At 35.4% G+C, this 14,906-nt stretch overlaps 2 protein-coding genes across 3 annotated transcripts; both read right to left on the bottom strand.

Moving 5' to 3' along the window:
* Positions 1–900: 900 nt before the first annotated feature.
* Positions 901–5,416, bottom strand: LOC112515692 (aluminum-activated malate transporter 4-like). The gene is made up of 6 exons (XM_025122599.1): positions 5,107–5,416; positions 3,629–3,766; positions 2,810–3,073; positions 2,573–2,709; positions 1,871–2,017; positions 901–1,599 (listed from the first exon to the last, which is right to left on the bottom strand). Exons 1-6 carry the CDS (start codon positions 5,285–5,287, stop codon positions 901–903), a joined length of 1,566 nt encoding a protein of 521 aa, XP_024978367.1. The 5' UTR covers positions 5,288–5,416.
* Positions 5,417–6,664: 1,248 nt separating this feature from the next.
* On the bottom strand, positions 6,665–11,895 carry LOC112515085. 2 transcript variants are annotated; one of them, XM_025121731.1, is made up of 3 exons: positions 11,712–11,895; positions 9,335–11,132; positions 6,665–8,285 (listed from the first exon to the last, which is right to left on the bottom strand). In XM_025121731.1, exons 1-3 carry the CDS (start codon positions 11,723–11,725, stop codon positions 6,675–6,677), a joined length of 3,423 nt encoding a protein of 1,140 aa, XP_024977499.1. In that variant the 5' UTR covers positions 11,726–11,895; the 3' UTR covers positions 6,665–6,674. The 2 variants fall into 2 exon arrangements, with proteins under 2 accessions (XP_024977499.1, XP_024977500.1); XM_025121732.1 differs by having other exon boundaries at positions 9,335–11,111.
* Between the last annotated feature and the right edge of the window lie 3,011 nt (positions 11,896–14,906).

The raw sequence follows: 14,906 nt of genomic DNA, 5'->3' as shown, positions 1-14,906 counted from the left end.
TTTTTTATAATTTTTTCACTAGTTTGACTTATTCAAATTTCGGACTTCAGACGTAAAAACAAACAATCTTACTGATCCAGTTTTTAGGACCACCTCTTATAAATAAGAAGTGAAATCAGACTTCAGAACCTTTTAAAAAACAAACCCCACCTTATTTTCTTTTTCGTGTATGGTAGGTAAAATTTAGGGGTCGTTTACCTAACATTTACCTGGTAAGCGTCAATACTTTCAATTTAAGGTAAGATTTTAGTACATTAAAACGACATCGTATACAACAAATTTATCCGCTAAGTGCTTACCGGGTAAAAGTTGTCACTCTCATTTACCAGGTAAGACTCTCGGTCCTTGTCAAGACTCTCATCGGGTAAGATTTTTAGTCATCGTCATGTTCATCTGATAAGGTTAAATGACCCGTTAAACACTTATCGAAAATGGGTTTCACTCAAATAGCCACTCTAGGGTCATCCAATTCCAGTTACAAAATTCAATCAGAAACAGACCTAAAGATGTTTTTTTTTTTAAGTATATAATATTTATATACGGCAAATAAAACAAATAAACTCACACACCTTCCTCATCTTTGATGAGCTTTGAACCCCTGACCTCCTAAAGATGTTGATTTCTACTCAAATATATCTTAAAATGCATACAAAATTTAGGTAACAAACTGGGTAAGTGTTTACAGGTCAAATTTCACCATTCTTACCTACCTTGTCGAGTAAGATTTCCGGTCATCAAAATAGCATAGTATTAACGTCTCCTGCTCGGTAAGCATTAATCGCATAAGATTCACCATCCTTACTTACCGGTAAATTTTTCGGAAAAACCATCATCTTTGATCAGATAAGCGGTTTTTACCCGGTAATAAGCCTCGAGTGTTCAAACAGCCTCTTAGGGTTCCTAATGGACACCATTCTTCAAGCCTATGCATTTGAGCAATCTTGTCCCGAAACTCCGATCCTCTGGCTTTTCTAAATCGTTTTTCGGTTCTGAGAATCTCGCCTTTTCGCTAAGCTCTTCGTACGAGTTCAAAATATTCTGAAGCCGTGCAACAAATTCGATCAACGACGATGTGAAATTGGTCAATGATAGAGCACTCGCACTCTCGTAAGTCCGTACCTCACGATCATTAAGAATCACGTCTCCAAGAACCGAGAGTCGTGAAGGCCATTGTACCTGTTGTCTTAGTACATCTTCGGAGGAACCCCAGTTTGCAAACGAAGGATTCATCGACATGTTTGTGATATGGCGATCGATATTCTTGAAAGTATGAGATGGTTTCAAGGTGGATGTTGATGAACCCATTGTATACATGTGGGTTTCTTCTTCTTTTAGTTCTTGCAGGTGCTCGGGATCCTCGAATTCTTTCGGTCGTCTTGCGGCTGCCCATTTCTCGCTGTTCACGAGATGGTACGATTTCTGATCGATCAACATCTGTAAATCCTCTGCGGCCTCGTGCACCTTATCGAGCAGGTCAAAGTCGGGGCTCAGTCTTTCGAGCTTTTCCAACTTGTTTCCGATCTCTCGTAGTACCTTTGCACCTTCGATCCCCACTCTCTGAATCTCGTTCCTGAACAGGTATCTCAGTTCGGCTGCTGCCTATCGAAGGAGAACGCTCTTTTAAAAACCGTAAATATTTTGAAAACCAGGAGAACTAACTATTCATAAATTATTATAACGATTTTGTATCATGGGTCTCCTTTAACCAGTCAGCGTCCTAATTTCATTGTAAACAATTACCAAACAATTATATTTCATTTTCCAAAGTATATTGAGAGCCTCTTAATCATTCTGATCATTTTGCACCAAACTATTCAACAACTGACAAACAATCTCTTAATAAGTTTGACGAATTGAAATAAATATTAACCTGTATTTCTGAAAGTATGCAGCCATGCATAGCCATAACCATGAAAGCGCAGTGCCTCAATGCACCGCTAACTTTGATGAATTGAACCCATGGATATCTGAACATTCTGTAACGCCCATGAGGTGGTTCCCATATCGCAAACCCTAACTGCAACAAAATAAAGCAAGCTTTTTATTGGTCAGTAGATTTATCAACTAATTTATCAGCTAACAACTACATTTATTAGAGCATCTCTAACAGATTCTTCAAAATGAAGAATCAAAACTCAAAATCTATATTAAAAAAAAGGTTATATTCAACTCCAACAGATTCTTTATTTTAGATATTACAGCAATAATTATATTATTAAAATATTTTATTATGCATTTTGGAGAATCTGTTGGAAATACTCTAAGGGGTCGTTTACCAAACACTTACCGGTAAGAAATATCACCTTCACTTGCGTGATCAAGATGGATCGTTGGTAGGCATCTTAAACCCTGTAAGCATTTATCGGGTAAGAGTCTTTTCCCTCACTTACCGGGTAAGACTCTCGGTCATTGTTATGTATCTTACCGGGTAAGATTCTTGGTCCTTTCCATTCTCAACCGATAAGGTAAATGATATTAATAAACGCGTACCCGATAAGTGTAGTGAACGGCCCCTTAGTCAACGACTAGCTTGTCAGCTAGTTTGCCAAACATAATATAACAAAAGACCTACCAGAGTGTCTTCTTGACCGGTAGATGATATTGCGGCTCGATATCCGGTATAAAGGGGGTCGTCGGTGGCCTGGTATACAAGGATTTTCGAAGGTATCCTTTCATATTCGACGTTTTCCAGATAACTTCTAACGCAACCTATTATTCAATTCAAACAAGACGGTGGGGTTAATTAACCCGTGTTCAACCCGATTAGTAACAAGATTGTGTCGATTCAGTACTGTTAATTAATGCATACCTTCCAACGAAGAAGCAACACCCCGGAAGTTTTTTACCACCAATTTATGCAAGTCTTCTCCGGACCAAATCGGATAGATACATATATTTACAATCAAACATACGCTCGCCCCGACCGCAACTAATAATAATCGGGAAATCGCGGTTCTGTAAAAATGCGAAGTGCCCGACACCAAAACTATAGAAAACGTCAACATAAAAACCCTAAATCCGTATTCGTACGCCTTCATCGATGGATAGAGTTTCACAAAGCTTGTAATAGTACCTAAAATGCAGCATGGACACATAATAAAGATCAAATTGTAGCCTTTTGTGAAGCAAGTGATAGAAATGGTACTAATGATTCCGCTCATGACAACTGTTTTTTAAATCCATGATCTTCTGACAAGTTTATAGACGTTTTTGTATATGAAAGTGACTTTCTTGGTCAACGTTAAGGAGTGTCATTCCAAAACAGGTCAGAAAGTCATAGATTAAAAAAACCGATACAGGAATTCATTTAACCAAATGACCCATTTGCCCCCCACCATCCGGCAAAAGATCAAACTTGCCAATGATTCCTTTCCAACCAACCGTCAAAATCTGGTGATTTTTGCCGGTCTTCTAATTGAACGGCAATGATGCCATGTAAATCTTCAACCGGAAAAACCCTAGGCCCACAGTTTAATTATCATTTCCATATGGCCCGCTCGGTTTTTTTTAGTGTAATTGGAGTTGAGATGTTAACGGGCTTACTATTTTTCGTGTTTTTGATGTTCTTTTTTTCCGTCAAGGTTACAGATGCTCTTAAGGGGGTTCAAATAGCAACACCCTTACTTACCTGCTGCAAAAATGCTTACGACCACCACAACTTCGTGCCAGGCCCCGGCCCACACGGAAGCTTGAGCGACGCACAATGCAAGGATCGCGGCTGAAACCGTCCCTATGGCTCGATTAAACCCTTTGCTAAGGGTTGCTCCTAAATTTAAGAAACAAAAGTAAGTTCGAGTAAAGGAAACTATATCTACCAAGATGACACCCTTTTTGTGGCAAAAAGCAGATAACGGATAAAAAGCTGTTGTCCCAAAATCATGTCTTATCCGTGTCTTATTAATGAAATGAACAGACAATAGATTTTTATATATTTTAAATTTATTTTATTTAAATTTAAATTCAAATTCTCTTTCTGATGATATATATTTATGTGATTGGTGAATATGAATGAAACAGATGATTAATTCATTCTCCATTTTCCTATAAACCCGTTTCCTATATTTTTTTCCACCAATGAGATTGAGTTATTATTTTTTATAAAAAGTTTTTTTTAAGTGTATTGGGATGATAAATTAGAGAATATTATAATAATATATATTATGTTAAAATCTCTAAAATGACGAATCTGTTGGAGATGAATGTAATTCTTTAAAAAAATGATGTTTTGGTTGAATACACGGAGCTATTTAGCTCGATAACTCCGTCATACGCCGATTTTTCAAAATGACCCTCTAATGTAATTCGCAAAAATAATTGGGAACAAGTTCTTTTAAACCAGCAACATCATGAATATAAATCTAGTTTTTTATATAGATCAGAAGGTCATGAATTTAATTAAAAACTCATTTAAGTTCATTTACCTAAATTATACCAGTACCAAGTGCTTGCAGGCAAAAGACATCATCGTCTTCTTTACTTACTTTATCGTGTAATATTATCGGTTATCAAAATGGATTGTTGGTAAGCGTCTTAAACCAGTAAGCTCTTGCTAGATAAGCTTATTTCCCTAGATTCTTGGTCCTTGTTAGACCTTTTAACGAAGTAATTTATATTTGGTTTAATAATATAATTTTCTTATAAAGACAATAATTAATTATTTTGTTAGAACTCGATAATTATCCTAATTATATTTTAGATTTTTTATATTCTAAAATGAGATGTTTATCCTCTAATTGTTTATGTTTATCCGCAGTTAGTTATCCGAATTCAAACATGAAGCGTTAATAAGTTGTACTTATGCATAATTTACTTGTAATTTTGAATTTTAAGTAATATGCATCAATATGCATAAAAAATGGTTTTTAACAGTTTTTGTCAAATGCATTATAATATAGTATAGATATATACATGTTCACGGGACCGGTCTGTTTTTGTGAGACCCATTAGACCATTTTTTTACACATGAAAGTTGAAACTTCAAAACAAAACACTGTGAAGATAAACGCTGTAAAGTTCCAAGTTTAAAAAAGTGGTATGGCTGTCTAACGTGATCCCAAGTCATGTATGTGTGTATGTATACATATACATACAAGGTTAAGAAATTACCAATGCTGAATTCAAAGACGACGATGGCAGTGAGAATAGCCCAGATGGAATATTGACTGAAATACCTAAGGGATTCTTTGAAGAAGATGAGAGTGGAAACCAAAGCAAGTGCCAAACCCGATTTAGCAGCGAATATGATCTGTCTCGGGTCAGACCGACCCATTTCGTAAATCTGGACCATAAACACCTGAAAATCTTCCCATTTTTTGGCGATTCGATCCAGGATTGAAGCATCGGTTCCGCCATTGTTATCTGGTTCTTCGAAGAAGGCTGAACAACCCTTTCGAGATAATAATAACCTTTCTTTGCTTCTATCGAATCCATGATTGGCGGCCATTGCCATTTTAGGATTGGATGTTTATGAATTGATTATAACAGTGTGTGGATTCATGATTGTAATTGGGAATTGAAGCAGATTTGGTTGGATCAAAGAAAGGGGGAGGATGAGTGAAATCGGAATTTGGGTTTCTGATGATGAACAATCGATTGAGGTGAATTTTTACTCCACATGGCACTTTCTTCACTACCATCATCACGGGAATAAATTACAAATCGGAAATTAATTAAAATAGTCATTTTTAGAGTTTGAATTTACCTTTTACCCTTTTCTCTCTCGATATTTTAAAAATATCAGTAAATCCAAAAGTGACACATCCTCAATTATACACGTATTTGTAATCTATTTTTTATCAATATGTAACTTATTCATATATATGTTCTGTAACTGTGAACACATATATATAAATTAAGAAAATTAGTTGAATATGATATACGTAAGATTTAAGAAGTATAGATAAGTTGTATCAAATGGTTGATGATGAAAATTAAATTATGAGTAGAGAAATAACATATTCAAAATTAGAAGAATATTTTAATATACCAAAGTATCAACCCGACCAACCCGTACAGTTTGGGTTGGGTCGGGTTATACTTTGGTTTGGTTGGGTTAGGTTAAGATTTTTCAAAACGCAAGCATTGAATTACGTTGTTCAAATGTCTTCAATCCGATCAACCCAACTATGAACACCTCTAGTGGTGGTGATGGTGATGGCGACAGTGTCATGATGTATCATCATCTTATTGTGTATTTCAACGTATCATATTGGTATATTGATTCAAACTGTTGAAATCTTTTACTACAATATAACGATTATACTAAATTATGCCATGATATATCATCACCAACCGAATAAAAAACAAACAGTTTTATCATCAATTACCATTTTTTTAAGTATTATCAAAAAATAGTCAATAATTCTATGAATCAACCCCAAAAAAAATTAATTAAAAAAACTCAACAAATATTTTTTTTCCTATTTTAAAAAATTTAATATAAAATAGCCGTTGAAAATACTCTAATATATCATATTTATATGTCGCATGATATTTACGAGACAAGAGAGTATGGTATGGTCCCATTCGATGGTTGCGGTTACAAACCCTTTTGCAAAAATATGTCATACGTGGCATTTCTTTGTTAGGTTAATTTTAGGAAATGAAATAAAAAGAACCAGACATAGACATAGACATAGACATAGACATAGATTAACTAGTTAATTTTTTTTTTATTAATCATCTTGTTTAAAACCTACAGTTTCTGTTACAGATTTAAACAGCTCTTGTGGGCTCACATCAAACAGGCTACCAAAGTTATTATCTTCAGTTATGGTGGGCATAACACAGACCTCCAATGATGAACCCGAACCCGAACCCGGAACCAGAAACCGTAGTTGAAGATGGTCATCCCAGATATTATATGTAAACCGATCCTCACTCCTTGAACCCTCCTCGGGTTTAACCGCTTTCCGTTCAGCTCCAGGAGCCCTGGCTCGCGGGCCAATGGTTTTGGCTGGGGCCAAAGGTTTATCTTGGGGAGGAAGAGCCACGCTATTCTTGAACGGGCTTCTGACCCGAACGTTAGGGGATAACTCTGGTGATCTTTTTGGTGTCGAAGATGAGGCCGGGGATAAAGGTGATGAAGGTGTCGAGTTGCTACTTTGGCTACTCAACACTTCAAATTGGCCCGTTAATCCCGAACCCGAACCTCTTTTCTTCTTTCTACGTCTTGCTTTCTCTTTTCCTGTTTTAACTGTAAGATTCTCCGGTTTTGATGCCTCGACCACCATCGATTTCGCCAACGATGACGACGACAATGATGATGATGTCACTTCCTTCCCGGTTTCTGGTTCTGGTTTTGGGCAAACATCCGAAGAATGTTCTTCGGATTTGGACAAATTTTCGTCCCTGATTGTGAACGAGAACGAACAAGAACTTGCCATGGAAATCAGAAGGATGGAAACAAGAATTGCAAGAAAGAATTTCTTGAATCTTGTCCAAATAAGTGATTGTTTGCATATCCTGAGCATCGGTGTAGAAAGACTGACTTCCATGGGCACGATCAGCATGCCACCAGCCATAACGAGCTCAAGTTCCCTACGTACGATTGCTGCACAAAAATCCGCCCGATATGATATAACAAGCTTTCGTAATTCCCCGGGCTGCAAACTGAAACCGTCACAACTGTCCACCAAAAACCCATCTGACCCACACTTTGTACCCGAGACCGAAATTCTATTGACTTCTAGTGGCAAATCTCCGGTGTTCTTCGCGAACACAACTTTCATCATTCGGTTAATCGAGCTTGGTAAGTTGTGTTTGAGCTTTATGTTACGAACAGGATCAGACCCATCTAGTAAAAGCAGGGAAAGCAAACCTCCAGAGCCACGCAAGGATAACCACTCGACGCCAGAAAGATTGTTTCTTATGAGAACCGAACTTCTCCACGCACAACGGCTCGAAGGGCAAAAGACGATCGGTCCAAGAACGGCTTTTCCGTGAGGATGAACGTAGGCCTCGGTTACTGCATTTCCTGCTACAGAGAACCCGTATCTTGAAGGAGTCGTATAACCGTTAAGAACCAAAGTATAAGATGAAGGGGGCTGCAAAACTTCATCCGATCCTCGGCATTCGTCGATGATTTCTCCTGAATTTAACAGCAGCTGCATAACAACCGGTTGGTCACTTGGGTTCAAGACACTGATCCACTTAGACTGATGAGAACCAACATGAACCAGTGGGAATATGATCTCGTCATCATCGAGCACAGACATTCCATTTTCGGTCCCTTGAGATTGCCAGTTTCCTAGTACCGGTTCATCAGCTTTTGTCATTTCTGTTGCCTTCAAAAAGTAGATACAAATTAAAATCATAGCAAATGGCTCATTCAGCGGCTACTTAAAAATGCCGTTTTCTTGCAAAGTGCATATTTCGACCCCTTTCCTCTACACTAAACACGATGACCGAGAGAATGTATATAACGGTTATAATACTTGGAAATTTTAGTGATTGGGATGCAAGTACATCAAGTGGGATCTTAGGGCATGTTTGTTTGCAGCTTAATGGGACTCGGAGCTTATTCAGTCTCTATACATGATTGTTCGTTAATGGCTTAAGGATATAGAAAGTGGCTTATTCAGTAAGCTTCTAGGGGGAGCTTTATGCAGAAAGTCATTTTTTTCAAACTTGTCCCTCCCAACTAAAAAACACGCTTCTCTCATTTATGGAAAAACCCTCCAAAACAAGAACCTTCACAATCTATACAAACAGATTAATCCACACAGACAACTTTATCCATACAAGACTTTAATGGAATACCAACCAAACAACCCCTTAGTGCCATCCATACTGAAATAAAACCAAACGAGCCCAGAATATCCCACCCAAAGGTGGGGTATGGGTACTTATGCATTTAGTATATGGGACAGTACAGGGCAGGACAATCAAAAAGAAACTTGTCCAACGTTTGGTGTGACAATTAGTTGGGGACTAGAAAAGACTCATTTTTTTGTCCCATTAAAACAAGGAGACAAGACAAGTTTGGTAAATTACTAAACTACTCATGTCAGATTAAAACCCTAAAACCATCCACAATTCTTTCACCGGCCTACCTTATTTTCACCCCGTTAGCATACCAAACACACCCTCAAGCAACAAAGGAAAAAACATCGTATGATGCATGAATTCATGATCGGCCATTCCATTTGTGCTTTCAGCAAGTAGGCGAAAGCTTATACTGTTGAAACTAAAAATAGAAACATACATAACTTCACCAATGATTGAAATAAGAATAAGATCAACAACAGCAACAAGCTTTTAATCCGAAAATAGTTAGGGTACACTAAAATTAAACCAAGATTATAATGAGAAGCATGGATAGAAATTACAATACCTTGATTTCAATCGGTGATTGTACATGGACGTTATTGGACCTTGTTTCTAAATTGTCATAATTTAACGCTCCATTGTCATGTCCATGTCCAGCATAAGAATGTGACCGTGAACAAAGACTAGCAATGTCACTGCAAGAAATCTCAAGCGCAGGACCATCTGATTTGTTCGTTTCCACAACTAATTTACAGTTCAAATTCACGTGTGAATCTGGAGTAAAAGTGACCATAGCCACTTGTGTCACACTATGAGGAAACAGCATTAGCCCTTCAACATATTTAATCTGTAAAGATTCCGAGTTTTCACCGACTGCACGAATCTTGACAACCGTCAGCAGGCCAGGGCCATTATTACGCAGCAAAAGAGAGACAGTGGTTGTTCCATTGGCATCACAAGGGATTAGAACACCAAGGGAAATTGAAAGAGTTTTGAGATCATAAAACCCTGACTTCCCTCCAATTTCTGCTTCAAGAATGATTGCATCCAAGTTATCTCTTGAACCATTCAATAATTGACCACAAAAAGAAGCAAATATGTTTGCTTGAGAACGATCCGGGAATTCCAACTCTAAGATGGGCTCATTGCTGTTCGACCCAACAGTCCATGTCTTCTGTGGCCTTATTGCCATCACCGGTTGACCAATTTCGCCAATTTTGACATTTAACCACTCTTTAACACTGAACTCAGACGAACCCTTGTGATCTATCTGGCTGCAATTCGCTTTAACGGAATATGCAATGCTCCCAGAAGAAAACGATATCCAAGCAATAACCTCTTTCAAATGCAGCACTTTATCAGAAGGATTGAACAGGGAAACAATATTGCTCCACTTTCCATTGGAAGAATAGTTTAAACCAACTGAAGACCGTATCACATAAGGGGACTCAACTGCAAAACCCTGGGCCTGAATCAAGAACCCACCTAAGCTTGTTTGTAATATCAAGTGAGCTGAAGAAAAGCCTAACGATTTGGGCAAAAACACGAAACATATAGAAGCAACTTCACCAGGTCCCAGCTTAATTTCACTGTAATTGCAAGGATAGAATTGGGCATCAGTACTGTATGGCTCAAAGATATTTAAAACACTATGATTATGTCTGTTTTCCACAGTCAGAAAAGCTAACGAAGGAAAATGTAAATACTTCTGTCCCCAATCAAGTAATGGATGGCTAACTTGTACACGGAGTGACGAAAAATCATCCATATGACTAGATTTGATTCTAACAGACTCCTGTTTCTGGTTAACTCCCGAAGTTTTCCAATCAAGCGAAGATCTTTTACAAGATGGTGTGTCATTTTGGTCACTGTTATCAATCTCTTTCAATTCAAGTGAGCAAGACACAACACTCCCACTTAATAACCGAAAGTTACCACTATCTGATGACCAACTGAGGTTATTCTTTGCTTCCGTTGACCCTAAATTTACTGTTTCATCTGCTTTAACCTCAGAAAAACCTGAAACATTCGCTTCTGAACTACGGTAATCAGCAAAGAAACCAGATAACGTTGAAGGAAAACAGAACAAGTCCGAGCGTTTACAGATATTTTCAAGATTTAGTTTCGGGATTGAACTTTGGGGAGCAGTTCTCTTTCTACCGTCACCAATTAGTACATCCTCTGAACCCGAATTCAAGTCATTTCTGTAAGAACCATACTCATCATAGCCCACTGGATTATGGGTCCCAGTCATGGTACAGGGTCCAAATGCAGAAAGGCAGAAAAGAGCACATAATGCAACAACCTTCAAATGCAATGCTTCAACATCATGGCAATACCCCCTGGAGAAAACCACAAGTGAACTAAATAGCATAAGTAATAAACAAAATGACTTCTGATTCTTGATATCTTACTCTGCAACTTGAAGAAAGATTGAAGTCATTATGTGAAGATTTTGATGACCAAATACACATTCTTGAAGAAGCTACAAATAGAAAAAATGGTGGTGTTGGATTTGGAACATAAATTACCAAATCTGATTACTAATATCAAAATGGCCCTCCTATTTTTGGAATGGATATTGATACTGCTTAATACCTAATAACTTCCACAAGATGATGATTAAACAGTTAAGAGAAGTAACAGTGATCAAGTAGGGAAATCAAGAACTCCTGTTTTTGTGGAAGCTCCAAACAAAATCTCCATCAACTGTTCTACAATTACGAACTCAATAACTAAAACGAAAAAACCCCAAATTCTATCGACTTCAAAAGTAAGTAAAACACAGTACAACCGCCGATGATCATCAGACAACGGCATAAGCTTCAGTTCAACAAACTCCACTACTTCAAGAAATTAATAAAACAAAGCCAAAAACGAGAACTCAAAAGAAAAACATATATTGATCATGAAAAAGAAGAACACAGAAACGATGGAGTTACCGATGGTAGAACATGGCGGCAAGCTCTGTACTCTTGAACTGCTGACGATCAAAAAGTTGTGCGTTAGGTTTTTCAACAGATTAATCTTGGGTAAAGGAAACGAAACGAAACATCTGATGGAGTTTTTGCTAGGGTTTTTGAAGCTTCTTTTCTCCTTATTGGAAATAGGCTTAGAAAAGAAGCACAACTCAAGAACACACACACATACACCCCCCCTTTTCACACACACTGATAAACAGCCAATGGATGGCCTCGAAGAACGAACGAGAAAATTTAGAAAAAAGATGACGGACAAAATTGCCTTTTTTGTCAAATTACGTAACTACCCTTGGGTAACGCTTAGGGTTTAACGACGCCGTAACAGTTAGGTTTGTTATAGTGATTAATGAACAATTAGGACAGGGTGGACGTGTGAAGACGTGGGGGGTAAATTAGGTATTACTTAGGGTTGGCAAAATTGAAAATATTAGTTTATTAAATCCACTCAAATTATTCATTAATTTGCATATTTAATTTAATTAATTTGATAATTGTTTTCTTATTACATCTTCAACAGTTATATTATTTTAAAGTATCTCCAACAGTTTTTTTATAATTGTTTATAAAATATATAACCAAAATTTAAAAAAATTAAAATGAATTACATTCAACTCCAACAGATTCTCTATTTTAGAATTTTTAACAGAAATTATATTTATTATGTTATAATACTCTATAATTTATCATTCTAATACATTTTTTTCTAAAAAATTTATATAAAATAATACTGCTTTATTTTATTTTTTTGATCTTTGTCGATGTTATAATGCACTTTATGTGGTTTTAAATAAGCAATAATGTTTTTTTTAATAAAATATAAATTCGAAGAAATTTAAAAAAATATAAATCTTTTTATGTAATTTCTTTAAAATTCAATTTTTTTACTATAATTTAATTTAGGATTAATAACGAAATAATTATTTTTGGGTTAATAATATAATTTTTTTGTAAAGATAATAACTAAGTATTCTGTTGGAACTCAATAATTATCTTAATTGTATTTTAGATTTTATATTTAAAATAAGAATTTTGAAATATATTTGATTATATTTATCCACATTTAGTTACATGAATTCAAACATGAAGCTTAATAAGTTGTACTTACATTTAATTTACTTGTAATCTTGAACTTTAAATAATATGCATCAATAAACAATATTTCATCTATAAAAGATGGTTTAAAAAAAGCATTGATCTACAAAATGGTTAATTTGGGTTTGGTTTGGTGATAATTTCTATTCATATTTTTAACAAAATTCAAAATAAATAAGAAATGGTCTCGTCAAACACGTACGATACTTTACTAAGTTTTCAATTATCTTAGTTGACTTTATTTTTGTCATTTACATATGTTTAGATGTAGACAACCTTCTTAATTGGTTCAAGAAGTACATTGTATAAGGGTTTTAAGGAGCCGTTTACTAAACACTTACCCGATAAGGACTTATCAGGTAATTTTCCTCACGTGATTGACATGGCAAGGGCCAAAAATCTTACACAGTAAGAGCGATGATAAGGTGAAATATCAGTATATCACTCTATAAAAAGAGGACTTTAACAGCAAAACATATATCGAGTATAAAACGAACACGAATTGTCCTAGAGTATCTACTGGTGCTAGACATACATAGATTGTGTCTAGTTGTCAAGTTCCTAAAACTACAGACATTAACTTTGATACCGTATAAAATGTAACACTTCCAAAGTCCAAAGCAACAGACTAGCCCAATAACCTCGAATCCAACTTAAAACCATTGTGAAAGTTATTGGCAGCCCACAATTTGGGATTTATAATAAGCTAACAATTCTCACTTTTTATCCATGTAGGACGAGTTGTTATATAAAACATATAAAAAAATTTAATTTTTTTTTAAAATTAATTGAAGATAGAAACAACTAACATATATGGATAAAAGTAATTATGCAAACCTAATGGATGTGGTATTCCAAAAATATATTAAGCCAAAAACATATATAAATTACAAAAGAAATTGGTAACAAAGTAATTAATAAATGAGTGAATTACAAATTTAGTCCTTATGGTTTGTCAAAAATAACGGTTTTCGTATTTACAGTTTCAAAGTTATAAGATGACCGTTATGGTTTATAAAAACGTCTGGATTTGATCTCTCATTCTAATGATCGTTAAAAAATCCTGATAAATGAAAAGCATTTCATCTATTGATTTTTTTATTAACCTGGATATCTAACCCGTTATGCGAGCCAACTACTCCCAGGACGACCACCCGTTTCGTGGGTAGCACGGAGTCACTGCATTTGAACCTCCGTAACCACAATGGGGTTTTTATTTCTCATTGGATTTGAACTTGGGACCTCCAGATGCTTTTAACCTTTGAAACTCAATCTCAAACCAATTTGGCACCACCCTTGTGGTTATCTGTCGATTTTTATCATTCACGCAATCAAAAACCATAAAGACCAAACCATAAAATCAATTTTAATTGGTTAAAAGACAAAAACAAATCAATAAGAAAACGAATATGCTTCTCATTTAACATAATTTTTAACAGTGGTTAAACTATAAACCAAATCTAGACGTTTTTACAAAATATGATTACCATCTTGTAATTTTAAAACTATAAAAACAAAAGGTGTTATTTTTGATAAACCACATCGACCAAAATTGTAGTTTACTCTCTCTCTCTCTCTCTCTCTCTATATATATATATATATATTTAGTCAAATGCTTTATAATATAGTATAGATATATAAGAGGTTTACCTTGTAAACCAAATTATTTGTTCAAACCGTACAAACCTCATTCAACCAATCATAATTTTTTATTTTGCTCATTTTTTTGTAATTATGAGAGGTTGATTAATCATTTTTATTGTGAATGATGTTAATCATGGATATTATTATCTTCGTTATTTTAATTTTAGAGAAATACATGAAACAGTTTCATTAAAATTTCATTAAGTATTGTATGAAATAATCTCATAACCATATATGAAACAACCTCATCAAAAAAGTATTATATTAAACAATTTCACAAGATTAAACAATTTCATGAAAAAAAATTCATAAGATTAAACAATAAAATCGACAGATGAAGATGATTTACACAGTTTGTACAAATTGAATGGTTTACATTTGATCATCCATATATATATATATATATATATATATATATAT

This window comes from Cynara cardunculus (genome assembly GCF_001531365.2).
Source record: "Cynara cardunculus var. scolymus isolate 2C chromosome LG 7, CcrdV1, whole genome shotgun sequence".
Taxonomy (NCBI): domain Eukaryota; kingdom Viridiplantae; phylum Streptophyta; class Magnoliopsida; order Asterales; family Asteraceae; genus Cynara; species Cynara cardunculus.
Note: the sequence above shows the minus strand (reverse complement) of the source record. Positions and strands in the feature narration are given on the sequence as shown.